The 22,737-nt window shown below is 48.1% G+C and overlaps 1 protein-coding gene across 1 annotated transcript in view; it reads right to left on the bottom strand.

The window, feature by feature from the left end:
- Window positions 1-11,015: 11,015 nt before the first annotated feature.
- LOC127585033 (transitional endoplasmic reticulum ATPase-like) overlaps window positions 11,016-22,737 on the bottom strand; it is a 52,817-nt gene continuing 41,095 nt past the window's right edge. Inside the window, exons 14-18 of the mRNA XM_052042158.1 lie at window positions 21,468-21,646; window positions 19,731-19,860; window positions 16,668-16,826; window positions 15,888-16,039; window positions 11,016-11,574 (exon numbers count right to left, since the gene is read on the bottom strand). Coding sequence (XP_051898118.1) covers window positions 11,478-11,574; window positions 15,888-16,039; window positions 16,668-16,826; window positions 19,731-19,860; window positions 21,468-21,646 — 717 coding nt within the window. The 3' untranslated portion in view covers window positions 11,016-11,477. The remainder of the gene's footprint in view (window positions 11,575-15,887; window positions 16,040-16,667; window positions 16,827-19,730; window positions 19,861-21,467; window positions 21,647-22,737) is intronic.

Genomic DNA, 22,737 nt, shown 5'->3' with positions numbered 1-22,737 from the left:
GTGTCGGAGGGGAACCTGCAGGTGGTGGTATTCCAAAGCACCTGTTGCCATTGTCCTTCCTGATGGTGGAGGTGGTGGGTTTGGGGGGTGATGGGGTAGCCTGGGCGAGTAACTGCAGTGAATTTTGTCGATGGGCTGCAGTTGGGGAGACTTGGAGCTACACGCAATTGGGACAAAAGGAGAGTCTTCCAGCACACCCCCTTTTTGTCCTTGTCCTTTGTGAAGGTTGTTGGGTTTGGGAGGTGCTGTCAAAGAACCGTGGGTGGAGATGGTGTATTCTGTAGCCATGGTGTGTCGATGGTGAGGGGTGCTGGGTGGGCAGCCATTTAATGGGTGGTCTGCCCTGTTGCTGGAGCTGCACTCATTCAAGCAACTGGAAGGTGTTCCATTACGTCTCTCAACTTGTACTCTGTTGATGGTGTCAGGAGGTGAGCCAATTACCCTGGGGTACCCAGCATCTACTCTTGTGAGAGACCACGATGACGCTGGAGGGACTCAGCAGGCCAGGCAGCATCAGTGGAGAAAAGCAGGCGGTCGACGTCTCAGGTCGGGACCCTTCTTCAGGACTGAAGATAGGAAAAGGGGGAAGCCCAATATATAGGAGGGAAAAGCAGAGCAGTGATAGGTGGACAAAAGAGGGGAGGTGGGGTGGGCACAGGGTGGTGATAGGTAGATGCAGGTGAGAGATGGTGATAGGCAGGTGCGGGGGAGGAGGGGAGAGCAGATCCACCGGGGGATGGGTCAAAGGTGAGGAGAAAAAGGAAAAGGTAGTAAAAAAAAGAGGCTAGGAAAGGGAAGAAGAGAAGAAGCCTGGTTGGGGGTGGGGGGGGGGGGGTGGGGATTACTGAAAGTGGGAGAATTCAATGTTCATGCCGTTAGGCTGCAAGGTTCCAAGACAGAAAATGAGGTGCTCTTCCTCCAGTTTGTGCTTGGAATTCTCCTGGCAGTGGTATTGGTCTTGGTTTATTATTGTCACTTGTACCGAGGTACAGTGAAAAACTTGTCTTGCCTACCGATCGTACAGGTCAATTCATTACACGGTGCAGTTACATTGAGTTAGTACAGAGTGCATTGATGTAGTACAGGTAAAAACAATAACAGTACAGAGTAAAGTGTCACAGCTACAGAGAAAGTGCAGTGAAATAAGGTGCAAGGTCACAGCAAGGTAGATCGTGAGGTCATAGTCCATCTCATTGTATAAGGGAACCGTTCAATAGTCTTATTACAGTGTCTTATGTGCTATGTCCAATTATGTTTCTGGTCAATGGTGACTCCCCAGGATAATGAGGGTGGGGGACTTGGTAATGGGGCTAGTTATAGAGTCACACAGCACAGAAGCAGGACCTTCAACCTTGTTGACCACAAAGTACCCATCTATACTGGTCCTACTTACCAGCACTTGGCCCACAGCCTTCTTTGTGTTGGCAATTCAAGTGCTCATCTAGATACTTCTTAGATGTAGCACCATTGAATGTCAAGGATAGGGAGCTAGGTTCTCTCTCATTGGATATGGTCATTACTTGGCACTTGTGTGGCATGAGTTACTTGCCATTTACCAGCCCATGCCTGAATGTTGTCTTGGTCTTGCTGCATGAGGTGGGAGCTATCTTCATTTGCTGAGGAATGGAATTGAACATTGTGCCATCACCAGGAAATGCTCCCAGTTCTGATTTCACCATAACAGCAAGTCCACTGACGATGAAGCTGGTGGTTGGGGCTGGGACACGGCCCTGAAGAATCCCTGTGATACACTGGTACCAGAACAATTGACCTCGACCTTGACCTTGGTGTGAGGTATGACTCAGACCATTGTTGTGGTTTCCCCTAGTAGATTTCATTTTCAATTCAGCTCCTTGTTAAATGTGTAGGGCAGTTCACTTCTGTTGCACGTGCATGTGTGTGTGACCTTGAGTGTGAACATATGTGCCTCTGTGTGAGTGTGTGACTTTGAGTGTGAATGTGTGTGCCTCTGTATGTACAGTATGTCTCTTTCTGTGTATGTGAATATGTGCCTCTGTGAGTATTTGTGTGTATGTGAATGTGTGTGCTTGTTTGTGTTTGCGTGAGTTTGAGTGTGAACATGTGTGCCTCTGTGTATGCATGTACGCGTGTCTGACTTTGTGCATGTATGTGCCTCTGTGTGCGTGTCCATGTGAATGTGTGCGTGCGTGTTTGTATGTACCTGCATACACTTTAATGCTTGTCTGTATGAGTCTGTGTTTACATGTTTGTGTGAGTGAGTGTATCCTTCTCCTGTCAGATTGGAAATAGATTTCTTAACCTGTACTGTATGCTACATAAGCAACTATCTACGTTTGAAAAGTGAAAGTCCCAACCACTACAGTTAGCAGAACAGTGCACGTGATCACAGTAGAGCAATTATTTCATCTCTGGAGTCTATTTGGAGATGGTGTGCGAAGCCGGTGGACTCACTGTAAAACTCTCTAAAAGGCACAGGGTCTCGACCCGAAACGTCGACTGCTTGTTTCCCTCCATAGATGCTGCCTGACCTCCTGAGTTCCTCCAGCATTTTGCATGAGATATAGAGCAAAGGTGTGTGTGCTTTATTATTCCAGCTGACATCACACATTTGAAGACATGATTATCGATATACAAGATTTATTTACATGTTAGACACCATAAACCACTGTCAAGCTATATACCCAGTTTGTTTTTTCTCTAAAATTAAGATAAGGATATATCTTCCACTGCTCTCAATTTCCATGGGATTTGGGACTGTTCTCTCCAGCTTCCCCCCCCCCCCCCCCCCCCCAATTCTGGCCCACACACGCAAGGGGCAATTCACAGTGGCCCATTAACCCTCCAACCCGCATATCTTTGGGATGCAGGAGGAAACCGGAGCACCCGGGGGGGGAAACCCACACGGTCACCGGGAGAACGTGCAGACTTCTCACAAGAGAGTGCCCAAGGTCAGGATCGAACTCGGACAGTGGAGCTGTGAGGCAGCGGCTATACCCACTGAGCCACCGCACCACCCAGATTATTTAAATAACTTGAATTGTGGGTGTTGTCTGAACCTACATGCCTGTGATGCTGCTGCAAACAAGTTCTCATGGTACCTGTATCTCACTGTACTTGTGCACGTGACATTAAAAACTCAATGACTTGACTTCAATGCATTGTTTGACAGAGTGGTGGAGGTACTCTCATTTTGAATCACAGAATCATAGAACAGTACAGCACAATACAGGCCCTTTGGCCCACAATATTGTGCTGACCTTTAAACCTTGCCTAAGACTATCTAACCCCTTCCTCCCACATGTCCCTCTATTTTAAATTCCTCCATATGCTTATCTAGTAATCTCTTGAATTTGACCAATGTACCTGCCTCCACCGCCGCCCCAGGCAGCGCATTCCATGCTCCAACCACTCTCTGGGTAAAAAACCTTCCCCTGATATCTCCCTTGAACTTCCCACCCATTACTTTAAAGCCATGCCTTCTTGTATTGAGCATTGGTGCCCTGGGAAAGAGGCGCTGGCTGTCCACTCTATCTATTCCTCTTAATATTTTGTACGCCTCTATCATGTCTCCTCTCATCCTCCTTCTCTCCAAAGAGTAAAGCCCTAGCTCCCTTAGTCTCTCCTCATAATGCATACTCTCTAAACCAGGCAGCATCCTGGTAAATCTCCTCTGCACCCTTTCCAACACTTCCACATCCTTCCTATATTTAAGAAGCATCTGGATGAGCGTTTGAATTGACTTAGGCACAGCAGGCTATGGAACAAGTGCTGGTGAATGGGATCAGTATAGATCAGTGCTCAATGGCTAACATGGACATAGTGGGCCGAAGGGCCTATTTCTTGCTGTATGACTCCATGAGTTCAGGATCACTCTTACCTTCCCTGCTTCAATATCACGCCAGGCTGCTGCTGCAATTCTCTGCCACATCTTGTGGTTTGCTGTTAAGAAGATCACATGTTCTGTTCTCAAGATAGCTTCATCTAATTTTCCTTCATTCCACAGGAGCAGGAAGGGCCACCACATTTGCTTGCTCCACTTGTGCCTTCCCCAAAGTTCAGGCATTCGAATCAGGCAGGTACGGTAGTGTAGCGGTTAGCGTAACGCTTTACAGCGCCAGCGAACCAGGTTCAAATCCGGCCGCTGTCTGTAAGGAGTTTGTGCGTTCTCCACATGTCTGCGTGGGTTTCCTCTGGGTTCTCTGGTTTCCTCCCACACTCCAAAGACGTACGGGTTAAGAAGTTGTGGGCGTGCTATGTTGGCGCTGGAAATGTGGCGACACTTGCGGGCTGCCCCTAGAACACTCTACACAAAAGATGCATTTCACTGTGTGTTTCGATGTACGTGTGACTAATAAAGAAACCTTATTCAAATAATTTGGGCAGCACAGTGGCGCAACGGGTAGGCCTGCTGCCTCACAGCTCCAGTGTCTGGGTTCGATCCTGACCTGTTGTCTGTGTGGAGTTTGCATGTGCTCCCTGTGACCGTGAGCGTTTCCTCCGCATGCTCCGGTTTTCTCCCACATCCCAAAGACGTGCGGGTTGGTGGTTAAACCCCAACTGTGTAGGTGAGGGGTAAAATCTGGGGGGAGTTGATGGGGAATGTGACAAAGGTAGGTTACATGGAAAATGGGATTAATGGATTGCGTGTGAGCCGGTATAGACTCAATGGGCTGAATGGCCTCCTTCCCTGTCATAAGGAAACATGTTATTTTTAATATCGAGTTGTACAGCAGAGTAATGAGCCATTCTGCCCATCACTTCCATGCCAAACCTTTTTTGCCATCTATTCTAATAGTATCCCTTCAGAAATACTTGGATAGGTACAAGGAGAGGTGGGGCTTGGAGGGATATAGGCCGAATGCAGGAAATTGAGACTAGCTGGGTGGGCACCATGGTCGGCATGGACTGGTTGGGCCGAAGGGCCTGTATCCATGCTGTACTGCTCTATGACTAATCTCATTTGCCTGCATTAGTACCGTATCCTTCTATGCCTTACCTACTTATCCCTGTCTAAATGCCTCTCAGCCGTTGTAGTTGTATCTGATTCTAGCACCTCTTCTGGCAGCACATCGCAGATACCAAACAGTGTAAAAAACCTACCCCCCTCAGATCCCTTTTAAACCACCTTCCTCACACCTTAAAACTATGCCCTCTTGTTTTTGATATCTCTACCATGGATATACCAAAATATTGACTGTCTACCCTATCAATGTATCTCAGAATTTTATACACCTCTGTCAGGTCACCCCTCAGCCTCCTTCACTCCAGGGAAAACAAGCCCAGCCTATCCGATCTATCCTAGCAAACCTCCTCTGCACTCTCTCCAGTGCATTCGCATCCTTCCTTTGGTCAGTGTGGTGACCAAAACTACACACAATACTCCAAGTGCATCCTAACCGGTGTTTTGTAAAAATGCAACATAACATCCCAACTCTTTTATTCTATGCCCCAACCTGTGAAGTTTCTCCAATAATTTGCCTTATCGCTGATGTAAGGCTCGCCGGACTGTAGTTACCTGGCTAACCCTTGCTGCCCTTCATAAATAAAGGAACACCATTAGCTGTCCTCCTGGTACCTCACCTGTGGCTGATGAAGATGCAAGAATCTCTGTCAGGGCCCCAGCTATCTCCTCCTATAGCATTCTGGGAAGATCTCATCTGGCCCTGGGGATTTATCCATCCTTATGTGTTCCCAGACATCTAACACCTCCCGCTTCTTAATACTTACATTCTGCAGAAAATCAATGTATCCCTCCCTGCACTCACTATCCCCCACGCCCTTCTCCTTGTTAGTACTGGGACATTATCACCAATATTATTCAGGTAATATTACAGCTTAGAGATCTGATTATATCCCTGGAGGGTCTTCACAAATCTCCTGCACAGGTGTGCCTCCTGAGGGAGATGTTCTACCCCATCCAATCCAGGTCCCTCTGAGGACCAGGGTTCTCTGCCTCACATCCTTGCAGCAGCCATTGTTGAAGCAGTGTCACTCTCTGCAGCTGGAGAGTGCCTCTTGTACATGTCCCTTTAAGGACCAGATTGCAAGGTCACAGCTGTAAGACAGAGTGCCAGCAGATCGCAAGAGGAGCATCTACTGCAACTGACACAGTGCAGTGCTACATAAGGGAAATGCGACAATGTAGTCCTGGGAAACATTGCAATAAAAGATCACAATCTTTATGGAGCTTTTAGAAACAGAGTTATAATGTTGTTATAGTGACAGTAAAAAGGAGTAAATGAATTTATAAGCTTGTGGGGTTTTGGGAACTGGTTGTTGTTCTGCACTACCACCTTGTGCCCACAGTGGAACTGCAACAGCACAGACTCTCAGCAACTCCATTTAGGGGTAGAATTCTGTTAATCCTGCATGCTCAGGAATTGGTGGACAAGGCTGGTAGATTTTCCAGACTGTCGGATGTTATTTTGTTTGCACTTCAATGTACTTTTGATCCACTTCTTTAGAGGATGTCACACAGTAACATTTCAGTGAACCCAGTATGTTTCAAAGAAACCTGGGAAACAAGAACCAGGTGAGGTTGAAGGGAGCGTGGGAACTGGGACCCTGGAGAGTGGTGGAAGAGCATTGAAACCAGGGACCTGCGAGTGGGTGGGAAGTGCAGGAACTGCGGCCCAGGTCTGTGAAAACTGCAATCATTACCTGGTGAGTCAGATGCTAAAGCATCGAGATTTCTGAATGGTTAGGTAGTGGAACATTTGAAATACACTAAGGCCTCATTATCGATGAGAGATTGGGGCACATATTTCCCATAGATACCATGAAGACCTTCTGTACCTAATACACCTCACAGATATAAATAAATATGACCTGTAATGTTCTAAAAGCATTAACATGCAATAATAAACATATGGAGAAGGCTGAATACCTGAAGGAAATAATTTTACCTCACAAGCTACCTTCACTGAAACTTACAAGCCGTGATAGGTGTTGAAATTGGAAGATGCAGCTCGGGGAATGCAAGCAGCTCTCTATTAGAGGAGTGCACAACAGGGAGCCACTTAACACAAGTGGTCTGGAACACAATCACTGTATTTACACAGACAATGATTGGCTCCTCTACCTTTACACGTATGTATGTTCAAAAAATTTCAAGATGGGCCCTAGGGATGATCTGACGAGGAGGCAGATCCACGGACAGCAAAATCAGCAGATAATGAGGAATGAGTGTACATCAGTGTCCCAGAGAAATGATGCCAAGCAAAATCCAATACTGACTCCATAAGGAGGGAGAGCAGCCAAAGAGATATGTTTGCAGAAAAGACTTAGTTTGAGGTTTAAAGAAAGGTTCCAGAGTTTGGGGTGTCAGCAGTTGAAGGCACTGGTGCCAATGATGGAATGATTAACACATTGTTGGCACAGACCCAAGTGACCATGAATGGTTCCATTTATGCCTCTGACTATTGTAGGTATCCAGCAGCTAACACTCAGACATTAATGAGATGTAGAAACTTGGGCTGGAATGGTGGAAAAGTGTTTTAAAGAGGGTCTGATTTTAAAGAGGAATTTAAAAATGGTCCTGAAAATGTTTTAAACGTTTTGCAAAGAGATTTAACAGAGAAAGTGTTAAATGAACTAAAGGAGCAGAATGGAAATATTTAAATGGAACTTTTAGAGGATAATAAAGGGTGGTCAATAATCAGATGTTTTGATTTCATTTCTCTTGGTTCTGTGCTGACCCCTTTCCTTTCCACCTGGAACAAGGATAGGCTTCCTCTTGTCCTCACTCTGTTCCCCTCCACCTTCAACAGATGCTACTACCACATGCATCTTCCCTGCCGCTCCTTTTCCAGAATTCCAGAGAGAATTCCCTCCAAGATGCCCTGGTCCATTCTTCCATCCCCATCAGGCTCTGCTCCCCTTTTCATGCCTGTTCCTATGCAAAACATCCACACATTTACCTCCGCCTTTCCTGCCCTCCAGGGACACCACTTCACTTGTGCCTCCTCCAGTTTGGTGTACTGCAGTCAGTGCTCATGATGTGCTTCCCTCTACACCGGGAAAACTAAACTTAAATTTGATGACCATTTTGTGGAAACCGTCCATTAAGCTTCAAGGGTGACCCTGAGATTCCACTTACTTGCTTTAATTCTTCATTTCACTTCCTCTCTGCCTTTGGCCTCCTACACTGCTCCAATTAAGCTTACCTCATCCGTGAGGAACAGCACCTTACCTCCTGACAGGATACATTACAGCCCTCGGGAGTCAACACTGAATTCATATAATCAACCATGTATCTCCAGTCTTAGATCTGATATGCCCAGCATCCATTTCCCCCCTCTTTTGGTACTAACCTCCTCTTATTAAAACCTTCCCTAGACCCACTTACACTCCCCTCTCTCAGCAGAGATCACCATCTCCTCTGGCATCCACCCGATGACAGAGCCTCCCTTGTTGTTTTCTACACCCTCTGCTCTTTCTCTGTAACTTAACATGCGTTTTATTTGCAACATTTCCCAGTCTGATGAAAAGCAATTGACCTGAAACAGCAATGTTTCACTTGTAACGAGGTACAGTGAAAAACTTGTCTTGCATACCATTCGTACAGGTCAATTCATTACACAGTGCAGATACATTGAGTTAGTACAGAGTGCATTGCGGTAGTACAGGTAAAAACAATAACAGAGTACAGAGTAAAGTGTCACAGCTACAGGCAAGTGCAGTGCAGGTAGATAATAAGGTGCAAGATCACAATAAGGTAGATTGTGAGGTCAAGAATCCATCTCATTGTATAAGGGAACTGTTCAATAGTCTTCTATCCCACTGTGATAACACTATTGAATGGTTCCCTTATATGATGAGATAGACTCTTGACTTCACAATCTACCTTGTTGTGACCTTGCACCTTGTCTACCTGCACTGCACTTCCCTGTAGCTGTGACACTTTACTCTGTATTCTGTTACTGTTTTTACCTGTACTACATCAATGCACACTGTGCTAACTCAATGTATCTGCACTGTGTAATGAATTGACCTGTACGAACAGTGTGCAAGACAAGTTTTTCACTGTACCTCGGTACAAGGGACAATAATAAACCAATATCAATGTTTTTCTCTCCACAGATTCTGCCTGACCTGCTGAGTTTTTCCAGCATTTCCTGTTTCGATATCAGTAGTACCCGAGTATGTTGCTTTTGCGCTATCTAAATCTTTTAGAGGAGTCATTAATCATTGGAGTGAATCACCAGAGATGAACGGGACTCAGGCTGCGGAATATGGATCAGCCCAGATTTGTGGAGCAAGGAACAAGGGAGACCAGCCCCCAAGTGTTTGGTATGTTCAGGTCTGAGGCTTACAAAGGTGTGGATGAAGGTTTCAGGAACCAGTGATTGGAGGCAGGCAGAAGTCAGGCAATGTCACATTGGTGATCTTGGAATGACATAGTATGTTTGGGGCAGTGGGTGGGGGAAACAGCCCCGTCTCCAAAGGAGGAGATATTTAAAAACTTGGACCCAACTCCTTACTGCCCAATGGGAATAAGTTTTCATTAATTGGATGTGCCGACAGGATCTACTCTGCCTGAGGGTAGTGGAGGCAGAGACTCTCTCAACATCAGGACCAGCTCTTGAACCACCAAGGCACAGTAGGCTGTGATCCAAGTGCTGGTGAATGGGATTGGTATTGATGGTGATCCAAAGGGCTTGTTTTGGTGCTGTATGACTCCACGATAATTTAGTTGATGATAAACTACTTTTTGTTCTGGATTCACAAAGGCCAGACTAGATCAGGACACAAGCTTCCTCCTTTGAAGGTTACCAGTGACAGGTTTTCCCAACAGTCTGGGTGTTTCATGATCACCCTTATTGCTACTCGTTTCCCTATTCTAGGTTAATTTTAATTGATAAAATTTAAATTCCGTAGCTCCAATGATGGGATTTGAACTCGCATCATGATAGAAGTATATAAAATTATGAGAGGCATAGATAAGGTCAGAGCCTTTTTCCCAGCATGGAAACATCAAATACTAGAGGGCACAGTTTTAAGTTGAGAGGGGGAACATTTAAAGGTGATGTGCAGGACAAGTTTTGTTTTACACACAGAGAGTGATGGGTGCCTGGAACAGGCTGCCACAAGAGGTGATGGAAGCAGATACAATAGCAACGTTGAAGAGGTGTTCAGACAGGCTCATGGACAGGGAGGGAATAGAGGGAATATAGATCACGTGCAGACGGATGGGATTAGTTTAAATTAGCATCACGATCAGCACAAACATCATGGGCCGAAGGGCCTGTTCCTCTGTACTAGGTCCTATAAATCACAATCTATGCCACTGCTTCTTCTAAGGCAGGATTAAGAGTGATCTGCTTCCACTCTGCACTCTCTGTGGGTTCTAAGGTGGGAACTCTGAGGTGGTTTGCCAGGATGCTACCTGGATTAGAAGGCATGTGCTATAAGGAGAGGTTGGACAAACTGGGGTTGTTTTCTCTGGAGGGGGCGGAGGCTGAGGGGAGACCTGATAGAGGTTTGTAAGATTATGAGAGGGATAGACAGAGTAGACAGCTGGTATCTTTTCCTCCAGGGTTGAAATGTCTAATACTAGCGGCACGAGAGGGGGAAAAGTACAAAGGAGATGTGCGGGGCAAGTTTTTTTTTCACAATGAGAGCGGTGGGTGCTTGGAATGTGCTGCCAGGGGTGGTAGTGGAGGCAGATACAACAGAGGCGTTTAAGAGGCTCTTAGATGGGCAGAGAATGTGCAGAGAATGGAGGGACGTGGATATTGTGTAGGCAGGAGGGATTAGTTTAGTTAGGATTTAATTACTAGATTAATTAGTTCGGCATAATATCATGGACCAAAGGGCCTGGCTTGTGCTTTTTGTGTATTGCTCCAGATTCCAGCATCTGCAGAATTTCTTGTGTCTGGGTCTTGTGCTATACTGTTTTATGTTCTAACTGCATTGATGCAAGTGGTAACCTCTACATATATAGACAAATCCAGGACACACACTGCACAATCATTATTGTCTGACATGACAGGTCTACAGTGATAATCCAGATTTAAATTTTTCTCCCAATGGGAAATGGTTGAAAAACTTTAATATTCAGAACCCCACTGCAAAAGTACCTCCGTAAAATGGTCATTTGTTTTTTGGAAAACACCTTTTCAGTTTATATTTAGTCTTAGAATCAAACATCTAATCATCCAGTCCACACGTGGATGGCTTCAAGCTTCATGTACAGGAGGTGAGGAGACACTCTCACACACTTACACACTCACACACACACACCCTACACAATCCTGAGGTGAGTGCTGTACAAAGTGCTGATCGATGAAATCAAACCCACCACTAATCAAGCACAGGCGATGGGATACAGGTCAGAGATCCCAAGATGAAGCAACGCTCGAGGCCCAGACCTCAGCAGATAATGTACCACTTTCCTCCAAAGTTTATGTTTGAGTTTCCGTCCTTGGCGATGGGTGAGGGGGACAGCATGCTCCAGATCAAGACCCGGGCAACCTCGACCTTTGGCTAGTTCCTCAGTTGTAAAGGTCATCATCTCCATCCTCACGGTACAGGTTCCCTCCGCTCCCTCCATCACTCCCCTGACCACTGGACTGGCTGTTGGACGGAAACCTGGAAGAGCAAAAGGAAACTGAGGCTGGTGGACTTTGGGATGGTTGATGGAGCTGATATCCATTCCGTAATGTCTCAAGGTCTCCTCCACCTGGCAGTCTGTGGGTGGATGTGCACTGAATCAGAAGGCAAGAGAGACTGCAGATGCTGGAATCTGGAACTAGAACAGAACGCTGGGAGAACTCGGTAGGACAGGCAGCAGCTGTGGAGGCAAAAGGTGTATGCCGAGATCTCAGGTCGAGACTCTGCCCCAGGGAAGAGATTGCCATTATGTAGTAGTAGAGGGGATAGGTAGAGGGGATAGGTAGAGAAAGAGAGAGAGAGAGAGAGAGAGAGAGAGACACACACACTTCACCTCCCTTCATCGCCATCTGGGAACACTGGCTACGTGGAACAATCCTCGTTCCGAGCCTATTCTGGCAACTCCCACTCCCCAACTCTTTCTCCGCTACATCGACGACTGCATCGGTGCTGCTTCCTGCAATCGTGCAGAACCTCTCCATTTCATCACCTTTGCCACCAACTTTCTCCCTGCCCTCAAACTCACCTGGACCATCTCTGGCTCTTTCAGTCTCCATCTCAGTCGACAGACTTGCCACTGACATCTGTGAACCTACCGACTCCCGCACCGACCTCAGCTACACCCCCTCCCACCCTGCCTCCCGTAGGGACACCATTCCTTCCTCTCAGTTTCTCCCTCTCTACCACATCTGTTCTCAAGATGAGACCTTCTGCTCTGGAGCTCCTGAAATGTCCTCCATCTTCTGGACATGTGGCCTCCCTTCACCCATGGTTGATGGAGCCCTCACACATAGCTTCCCCCTTTCCCACACGTCTGCTCTGATAACCCTCCCCCCACCCCAGGTAGAACCGAGTTCCCTTGGTCCTCACCTTTCACCCCAGCAGCCTCTGTACCCAATAAATCATCCTTCCACACTTCCACCAGCTCCAATATGATCCCACCACAGTCCCATTGTTCCCTCTCCCCAGCCTTTCTGATTCCCAGCCCTTCACAGGAAGGGCTCCCGGGTTCGCTCACCCCTCCCCACCCCCAGCACTTTGCCCAACAACCGAAGGAGGCGTTACACTTGTCCCAACTCCCCCTCACTACCATCCAGGGAGCTGAGCAGCCCCTCCAGCTCCACCCCTTCCAACCAGGTCTCCTGCACTCGGAGAAAGGAATGACGTCCCCGCATTTGGTGCTCTCACTGTGGCCTCCTCTACTTCAGCGAAACCACGCATAGACTTGGCGGCCATCTGGCGGAGCACCTGTGCTCTGTCTGCAATGGCCACCGCGAGCTTTTTATTTTAAATCTCCTTCCTGCGCCCACGGCTCTTTCCACTGCTCCGGAGAGGCCTAACGCAAATTGGAAGAACATCTCACATTCCACTTGCAATACTGAGCCGTGATGCATCCTATGGTTTGGAATGGCACCTGCTCTGCCTGGGACTGCAAGAAACCGCAGAGAGTTGTGGACACAGCCCAGCGTGTCACGGAAACCAGCCTTCCCTCCATGGACTCTTGTCTACATTTCTCGCTGCCTCGGTAAATCAGCCAACATCATCAAAGACCCCACCCACCCCAGACATTCTCTCTTTTCCCCTCTCCCATCAGGCTGAAGGTACAAAAGCCTGAGAGCGCGTACCACCAGGCTCAAGGACAGCTTCTATCCCGCTGTTATAAGACTATTGAACCCTAGTACGATGAGATGGACTCTTGATCTCACAATCTGCCTCACTGTGACCTTGCACCTTATTGTCTGCCTTCACTGCACTTTCTCTGTAGCTGTGATTCTTTACTCTGTATTCTGTTATTGGTTTACCCTGTGCTACCTCAATGCACTGTGTAATGAAATGATCTGTATGAACGAATGCAAGACAAGTTTTTCACTTTACCTCGGTACAAGTGACAATAATAAACCAATTCCAACTACAACCCAATGGGATAAACAATGAATTTTCCATTTTCAGGAAACCCACCCCCCTGGTGCTCCCCTCCACACATCCACCCCTCTGCCCAGTTTTCATCTCCCTTTGTTCACCTATCCTATACTCTTCCCCCACCTGCCCATCACCCCTCCCCATCTGGATCTCCCTATCACCTACCAGCCTCTATCCCGCCCCCTCTACATACTGCTATATACTGGCAACTTTCCTGTTCCCTCTCCTGGAAATACTCAGCAGTTCAGGAAGCATCCCTGGGAAGAGAAACAGCGTCAACGTTTCAGTTCGGAGAGTCTGAATTTGTTTCGGAATTCTCCCCACTGTCCTGGTCGGTATCTAGAGAAACAAAGGACTGCAGATGCTGGAATCTAGAAAATAAACACAATGATGCTGGAGGAACTCAGCAGGCCAGGCAGCATCCGTGGAGAAAAGCAGGTGGTCAATGTTTCGGGTCAGAACCCCGCACCTGCTATCACTGTCTCTTACCTGCATCTACCTATCACCACCTTGTGTCCACCCCACCTCCCCTCTTTTGTCCACCTATCACTGCTCTGCTTTTCCCTCCTATATATTGGGCTTCCTCTTTTCCTAGCTTCAGTCCTGAAGAAGGGTCCTGAGCCTAAATGTTGACCACCTGCTTTTCTCCACGGATGCTGCCTGGCCTGCTGAGTTCCTACAACATCATCGTGTTTTTCATCCAGGTCAGTATCAATCCCTCAGTCAATACCATGGTCACTAGCCCTTCTGTTTGTGGGACCTCGTTGTGTACAAATTGACTGCTATGTTTCTCATATTACAGCTGTGACGGTACATCAAACAATATTTCCTTGATTGTACAGTGCTTGCAGCTGGAAAAAAGCCCATTTGTCAACCAAGAACTGCAGTTCTGGTTGCCCCATTACAGGAAGGACGTGGAGGCTTCGGAAAGGGTGCAGAAGGGATTTACCAGGATGCTGCCTGGATTAGAGGGTATGAGCTGCAAGGAGAGGTTGGACAAACCTGGGTTGTTCTCTCAGGAGTGTTGGAGACTGAGGGGAAACCTGGTAAAAGTCTAAACAAAAATTGTGAGAGGGTTGACAATCAGAATCTTTTTCCCAGGGTAGAAATGTCTAATACAAGACGTCATGCATTTAAGATTGGGGGGGGCGTGGGGGGGACTTTAAAGGAGATGTGCGGGGCAAGTTTTTTTTACACATAGAGTGTGGCGGGTGCCTGGAATGTGCTGCCAGGGGTGGTGGTGGAGGCAGATACGATAAAGAGACTCTTAAACAGGCTCATGGATGTGCAGGAAATGGAAAGACAGACATTGTGTAGGCAGAAGGAATTAGTTTAGTTAGGCATTTAAGTACTAGCTTAATTAGTTTTGTTTTACAGAGTTGTGGGTGGCTGGAACAGGCTGGCATTTAAGAGGCTGTTAGATAAACACATGAATATGCAGGAAATGGAGGGTTATGGATAAGGACAGGTATGGTAGTGTAGCGGTTAGCGTGACACTATTACAGCGCCAGCGACCCGGGTTCAATTCCGGCTGCTGTCTGTAAGGAGTTTGTACGTTCTCCCAGTGTCTGCGAGGGTCTCCTCCGACATTCCAAAAGACGTACAGGTTAGGAAGTTGTGGGCGTGCTATGTTGGCAGTGGAAGTGTGGCGACACTTGCGGGCTGTCCCCAGAACACCACGCAAAAAGATGCATTTAGAACATAGAAAACCTACAGCACAGTTCAGGCCCTTCGGCCCACAAAGCTGTGCCGAGCATATCCCTACCTTAGAAATTATTAGGCTTACCCATAGCCCTGTATTTTTCTAAGCTCCATGTACCTATCCAAAAGTCTCTTAAAAGACCCTATCGTATCCGATTTCACTGTGTGTTTCGATGTACATGTGATTAATAAAGATATCTTATCTTATCTTTGTGCAGGCAGAAGAGATTTAGTTTAATTTGCATTGTGTTCAGCACAGACATTGTGGGCTGAAGGGCCTGTTCCTGTGCTGTACTGTTCTGTGTTCTAAGAACCCTTCATCAGAACTGTTCCCAACCTAAAACGCTAACGGTTTCTCTTCCCACAGACGAATGATAGAAAAATAGGGGGCTAGTTGGGGGGCGGTGGGGGGGGGGGGGGGGTGGAGGGAGGGTTAGGTAGATCTTAGATCTTGGAGCAGGATAAAATGTCAGCACAACATACTGTGCTGTAGTGTTCTATGTTCTAGATGCGCCCGAAATGCCAACGGTTTCTCTTCCCACAGATGCTGCCCGACCTGCTGAGTTTTTCCAGCATGCTCCGTTTTTATTTCTGCAGTGTTTTTGATTTTCGGTTTGTCAGCTGAGTTCTCTCGACCGGTGCCGACAGCGGAGGGCCCCAATCATACAGACCTGAAGTTGCCGAAGCCTCTGCTTTGTTGTAGTGTCTGGGCGAACATCTCGTACTTCCTGATGTCGTTGTCACTGACTGAACGGCGGCCGAACCTCATGGCCTCCTCAAAGTGGTCAGCGCGGATTTCAGGAACGGGGTCGTAGTCATCCTCCTGGGAAATAAGAGGCAGAGATGTGGGAGTGGGAATGGGAGCGGGAGCAAATCCAGGGCTGGGGAAGATTGTGCTAGTGACTGTGGTGGGACCGTAGGGCGGCACGGCAGGGGCAGTGTTAAGTCATATTATATGGCATGGAAAAGGCCCTTCAGCCCACCGAGTCCATGCCAACCAACAAGCATTCACTTACACCAATCCTGCACTACTGTCATTTTATTCAACCCACATTCCCACCAACTCCCCCACACTCACCTACACACTCAGGACAACTTACAGAAGCCAATTAACCTACCAACTCGCACGTCTTTGGGATGTGGGAGGAAAACCACATGAGGACATGCAAACTCCTCACAGACCACATCCCGAGGTCAGCCTTGAACCCAGGTCGCTGGAACCGCAAGGCAGTGGCTCTACCAGCTGCGCCACCGCCCTTAGCGGGATCTTGCTGTGCGTACATCGACCGTCGAGACTCCCACAGTGACAAATTCATTGTCCGCCAGGTGACTGGTGGGTTTCACGTCGGGAATCCCTTGCCTGGACTTTCTCCAGTTAGTATCAAACGTCCCGAAGCCCGTTCAGCAGGTGAGGCGGGGATTGACCTCCCCCCCCACCCCCCATCACTCACCATGGCTGTGTCGGGGTTGTGCTGGTGCTCCTGCTCCCGCTTAATCTCCGCCTCGATGGCCTCGCGGATCGCCAGCTTGCATGCCCTCTGGCAGATCTCCGTCAGGTCGGCTCCCGAGAAGCCGTGGGTTATCTTGGCCAGGTACCCTAAGTCAACACTCTGCAATGCATGGCAGATACATTAGGGACATTTAAGAGACTCTTAGATAGACACATAAATGATAGAAAACTAGGGGGCTGTGTGGGAGGGAAGGGTTAGATAGCCTTTTTTTTTATTTATAAACGTTTGTTAACTTAAAGCACTACCAAGAAGTACAACCAGTGTCAATACACTGCAACTAATACAGAAGAGAGGAAACAAACTAAGCAGCTACATAACTACAGCAAGATAATGCGAACTAGACACCCGCGAAACGCACACGCAACACAGCAAAGAAAGCAACCGCTAATCATACCGCACAACACTTCACAGAAGAATCGCATTCTCTCCGTCCATGACACGCGCGATCCCAAGGGGCCCACCGAGCGCGGAACTCAACCAGGGTGCCAGCGGAGACCGCGTGCTCCCTCTCCGAGGACACCCGCGTGCAAACATAAGCGCGGAAGACGGGCAGACACACCGATTGGCCGGAACCCTCGGGTTAGATAGACCTTAGAGCAGGATAAAATGTCGGCACAACATTGTGGGCTGAAGGGCCTGTACTGAACTGTAGTGTTCTATGTTCTAATGCAATAGAAGAAGGGTGCATGACTCCACTGTGCTCCATCCCCTTCCCATGGGTAATGGCCAGGTTAAAGTAACAACAACCCCTTGAGTCCCTCTGCAACAAAGACACCTATTGTTGCCTGAGCTTGTGGGTAGCAGGTTGTCCAAATTCTCAGGCTGAAATCCCTGGATGCATTATTCCATCTCTTACGGGGTCTGTGCCAGAATTCCATGACTCCCTACCTTTGCAATCCAAGACCCTCCTAGGTTGGTTTTCAAGGTGGTCAGCAACTTTCCCGAGATTCTACCCCTCACCCACACCCCAGGGGCAATTTACAGCAGCCAGTTAACCCACCGATCTGCACACCTTTGGGATGGGGGAGGAAACCGGAAACAGGCAGGTACGGTAGTGTAGTGGTTAGCGTGACGCTATTACAGTGCCAGCGACCCGGGTTCAATTCCTGCCGCTGTCTGTAAAGAGTTTGTACGTTCTCCCCATGTCTGCATGGGTTTCCTTCGGGTGCTCCGGTTTCCTCCCACATTCCAAAGTACCACCGATTAGGAAGTTGTGGGCGTGCTATGTTGGCGCTGGAAGCATGGCGACACTTGCAGGCTGCCCCCAGAACACTCTACGTAAAAGATGCATTTCACCGTGTGTTTCGATGCACATATGGCTAATAAAGAGATCTTACTCTATCTTATTATCTGAGAGGACGTGTACAGCAGCCAATTAATCTCGAAAGTCAAAGACATTCACATGGGACTAGGAGTTTCCTTCTTCAAGTCAGGGATAGTCACACAGCAGAGCCTGAGGCCCTTCAGCCCACAGTTCCTGCCAGCCATCAAGCATCCATATTTACACCAATCCCACAGTGAAGGTTTCACGAGGTGATTCACTGTCTCGGCTGGGTAGTGTTGTCATTATTTTTGTACCTTTGCATTTTCTCCTTGTGGAATGGTCCCACTCCCCCCACGTTCCCAATAATCCCACTAAATCTCTCAGAATTTATCTATTTTATTCTCCCCACATTCCCATCAAACCCCCCACCACCCCCCACAAACTCTACCTCTCACCCACACACTCGGGGTAATTTACAGCAGCCAATTAACCCACCAATCCACACATCTTTAGGATGTGGGAGGAAACCGGAGCACCTTGGGGGGGGGGGGGGGAGTGGGGAGCCCACACAGTCTTGGGGAGATCGGGCGAACTCCACATTGACAGCACCCAAGGTCAGGATTGAACCCGGGTTGCTGGAGCCGTGAGGCAGCAGCTCTACCAGCTATGCCACCGTGTCACCTTAAGATGGGCGATATTGCGAGGTTGGACTGGGGGGGGGGGGGGGGGGGGCAGACAGAGAACTGGGACGTACCCAGAAATACAGGAAGTGGCCAGGAAATTTAATTTAGGTCTTTGGTTGTTGCTCAAAACTCTTCCATTGTTTTCTTCTCATATCCTCGACCTGGGGATGTCAGATAGTCCATTGGTTTCACCAACTTAGTCCTTCTCCAACAAACTTCTACAGACGTACTGTTGAAAATATCCTGACTGCATCATGGTCTGGTACGGCAATTCGAGTGTGCAGGAACTTAAGAAGCTGCAGAGAGTAGTGGACTCTGCCCAATACATCACGGGGACATCCCCTCCCCACCATCGGTAGTACATACAGGAGGCGCTGCCTCAGGAAGGCAACATCTATCAAAGATCCCCACCATCCAGGCCGTGCCATCTTCTCGCAGCTACCATCGGGTAGGAGGTACAGAAGCCTGAAGTCCCACACCACCAGGTTCAAGAACAGCTACTTCCATTCAACTATTCAGTTCTTGAACCTACCGGCACAACCCTAATCACTACAGTACAGCAACCTATGACCACTTTGATCACTTTGCATTAAAGTGAACTTTTTTTTGTTCCGATTGTGTTCTTTCTTGTGAAAATTGTGTATAATTTATGTTTAATTTATGTTTTTCTTGTGAATGCTGCTTATCTGATGCTATGTGCCTGTGATGCTGCTGCAGGTAAGTTTTCTCATTGCACCTGTGCACACATGTACTTGTGCATATGACAATAAACTCAACTTTGATCTCTTACGTGGTCTGTGCCAGAATTCCATGACTCCCAACCTTTGCAATCGGAGACCCTCCAAAGTTGGTCTTCAATATGGTCATCAGCTCTCCCCAGCTTCTACTCCTCATCTACACTCGAAGGGCAATTTACAGCGGCCAATGAACTCACCAACCTGCACATTTTTGGGAGGAAATCAGAGCTCCCGGGTGAAACCCTCACAGTCCCAGGGAGAACGTGCAACCTCCACACAGGCAGCACCGGAGGTCAGGATTGAACCTGGAACTCCCTACCTTTGCAATCGGAGATTTTCTCAGGTTGGCTTTTAAGATGGCCATCCTTGACTTTTCATCGGGCAGTGGGATATAAATCAGCTGATCCAGGCGCCCAGGCCTTAGGATGGCCGGATCAATGATGTCAGGTCTGTAAATAAACCAAGTCAGCCAATAAGAAAGGAGCTTACATTTCTATAGCACCTTCCACTACCCCAGGACACCCAAAGCATCTCATGTCCGATGAATTCCTTTGGAAGTGTAAATGAAATGGGGTAGCCAGTTTGTGCACAGGAAGCTCCCATGAGAGATTGACCAGATAATTTGTTGGCATGACTAAGTGGGCCTTGACTTTGTCTTAGTTATGTGTGTGTCTGAAGAATGAAGCCCTGTCTGAGGGAGTGGGTCTTGCATCTAGGAGTGAAGATCTGGGAGTGGCTGGGAGTGAGTCCTGCCACTGAGACTGGACCTCTGGATGTGAGCCCTCCAATGGGAATAGGCTCAGTGTGGTCCTCCCCACCTCTGGGAATGTGCCTCTGGAACAGACCTTTTCGGAGGGACTGTTCCCTCTTTCTGTGAGTGAGCTGGGACTGAGCAGTACACCTCTTGGTACAAACCCTTATCTCTGGGAGTGGGCCCTCTGGACCCACGCCCCATTTGTGGGGTTAGTCTCTGCACTGGGCAATAAGCCCTGTCTCTGGCCCTGGGATTCATTCCTGGGATGAATTCCCTGGGAATGGGCCTGCAGGGAAAGGACCCATGGACGTGGCTGAGTGGTGCTGCAACGACAACGTCTCACTCAATTGTCAGTAAAACTAAAGAGCTGATTGTTGACTTCAGGAAGGGGAAGGAGGGCGGACATGAGCCAGTCTACATCGGGGGATCAGAGGTGGAGAGAGTCAGCAGCTTTAAATTCCTGGGTGTTAACATATCGGATGGCCTGTCCTGGGCCCAGCACGTAGATGCAATCACAAGGAAGGCGTGCCAGTGTCTTTACTTTCTTAGAAGGTTAAGGAGATTCGGCTTGTCACTGAACACTCTAACAAATAGATGTACTGTTGAAAGTGTCCTGACTGGTTGCATCATGATCTAGTATGGAAATTCAAATGCGCAGGAATGTAAGAAGCTGCAGAGAGTAGTGGACTCAGCCCAATACATCATGGGCACATCCCTCCCCACCATCGGTAGTATCTACATGAGGTGCTCATTGTAGGCAACATCCATCATCCCCACCATCCAAGCCATGCCATCCTGTTGCAGCTACCATCGGGCAGGAGGTACATAAGCCTGAAGTCCCACACCACCAGGTTCAAGAACAGCTACATCCCTTCAACCATTTGGTTCTTGAACCAACTGGCAAAACCCCAAATACTACCTCAGTATTGCAACACTATGACAACTTTGAACTAAAATGGACGTTGTATTTTTTTGTTCTATTTCTGTTCTTTCTTGTAAAGATTGTCTAATTTGGTGTTTTTCTTGCAAATTCTGCCTATTTCATGCTATGTACCTGTGATGCTGCCGCAAGTAAGTTTTTCATTGCACCTGTGCACACATGTACTTGTGCAAATGACAATAAACTCAAACTGGACTTTGATCTCTTGGAGAGGACTGGTGGGATTAGGCCCATCACTGGGACGGGGCCCCACCCAGAGATGGGACCCGGGGGTACGGGCCCCACCCGGAGATGGGACCCGGGGGTACGGGCCCGTCTCTGGGATAGGGTCTGTGGGAGAGTTTGCACCTCTTTCCATCTACCTGTTTGTGGCTCCGATAATGAAGACGTTCTTCTTGTTGGACATGCCGTCCATTTCGGTGAGGATCTGGTTGATCACCCTGTCTGCCGCTCCACCACCATCCCCCGCACTCCCTCCGCGAGACTTGGCGATGGAGTCCAGCTCATCGAAAAACAAGATGCAGGGCGCAGCCTGCCGAGCCTGAAAAAACATCAACCGCCAGTCAGAACTTGGGTCTTCCGCAAGAGGCTGCATTTCACCAAGAGAAAACACAGAATCATTGACTGATGTCGGTGCAGACACTGGTGCTGTAGGGTCATATTTACATCGCTGGGCTTGTGATCCAGGAGAATCTTAAGGGGTTATTTTTTCTCTGGGATAGGGATGTCGTCAGTAGTGCCAGCATTTATTGTCCATCCCTGGATTGAGGAGGCAGTTCAGGGTCAACCACCATGCATTTGAGTTCAAATCACACCATAGGTACTCCTTAGTGGAGACACAAGAGACTGCAGATGCTGGAAATCGGGAGTAACACACAAAGGAGCTGGAGGAACTCTGCGGGTCGAGACCCTTCATCAGGACTGAATGAAGGCTCCTGATGAAGGTGTCGACCCAAAACGTCAACTGTCCATTTCCCTCCACAGATGCTGCCTGACCTGCTGAGTTCCTCCAGCTCCTTTGTGTGTTGCTACAGCTACCCCACAACTTAAATTCAATTTAAAAGAAAGAAAAAAAATATAAATAGCTGATACTGGGTAAAAATGATGGTGAATCTACTTCTGCTGTCTAGCAGATTGACATGGTGGCTCAGCTGGTAGAGCTGCTGCCTCACAGCTCCAGCGACCTGGGTTCAATCCTGACCTTGGGCGCTGTCTGTGTGGAGTTCTCCCTGTGACTGCGTGGGTTTCCCTCCGGCTGCTCCGGTTTCCTCCCACATCCCAAAGACGTGCAGGTTGGTGGGTTAATTGGCCGCTGTAAACTGCCCCTAAGTATGTGGGTGAAACTTAGAATTTGATGGGGATGTGGGGAGAATAAAATTGGGATTGGTACAAATAAGGGTGCTTGCTGGCCAGCAGACACTCAATGGGCTGAAGAGCCTCAGTCTCTGCTGTATGACTATGAAAAAAAGTTCTAAACCCACATGAATCTTTCACAACCCTTGATCCACAGCCATCAGGGACAAGCGCTAAAGGCTTCCTTACCAGTGACACCCTTGTGCCAAGTGTGAATTAAACTTAGAAAAGGAGGATTTCAAATATGACTGCTTGAAAACAATACAACAGCAGAGTTTG

The sequence above is a fragment of the Pristis pectinata genome, chromosome 31 (genome assembly GCF_009764475.1).
Source record: "Pristis pectinata isolate sPriPec2 chromosome 31, sPriPec2.1.pri, whole genome shotgun sequence".
In the NCBI taxonomy this organism is placed as follows: domain Eukaryota; kingdom Metazoa; phylum Chordata; class Chondrichthyes; order Rhinopristiformes; family Pristidae; genus Pristis; species Pristis pectinata.
This window is presented reverse-complemented; position numbering and strand designations above follow the sequence as displayed.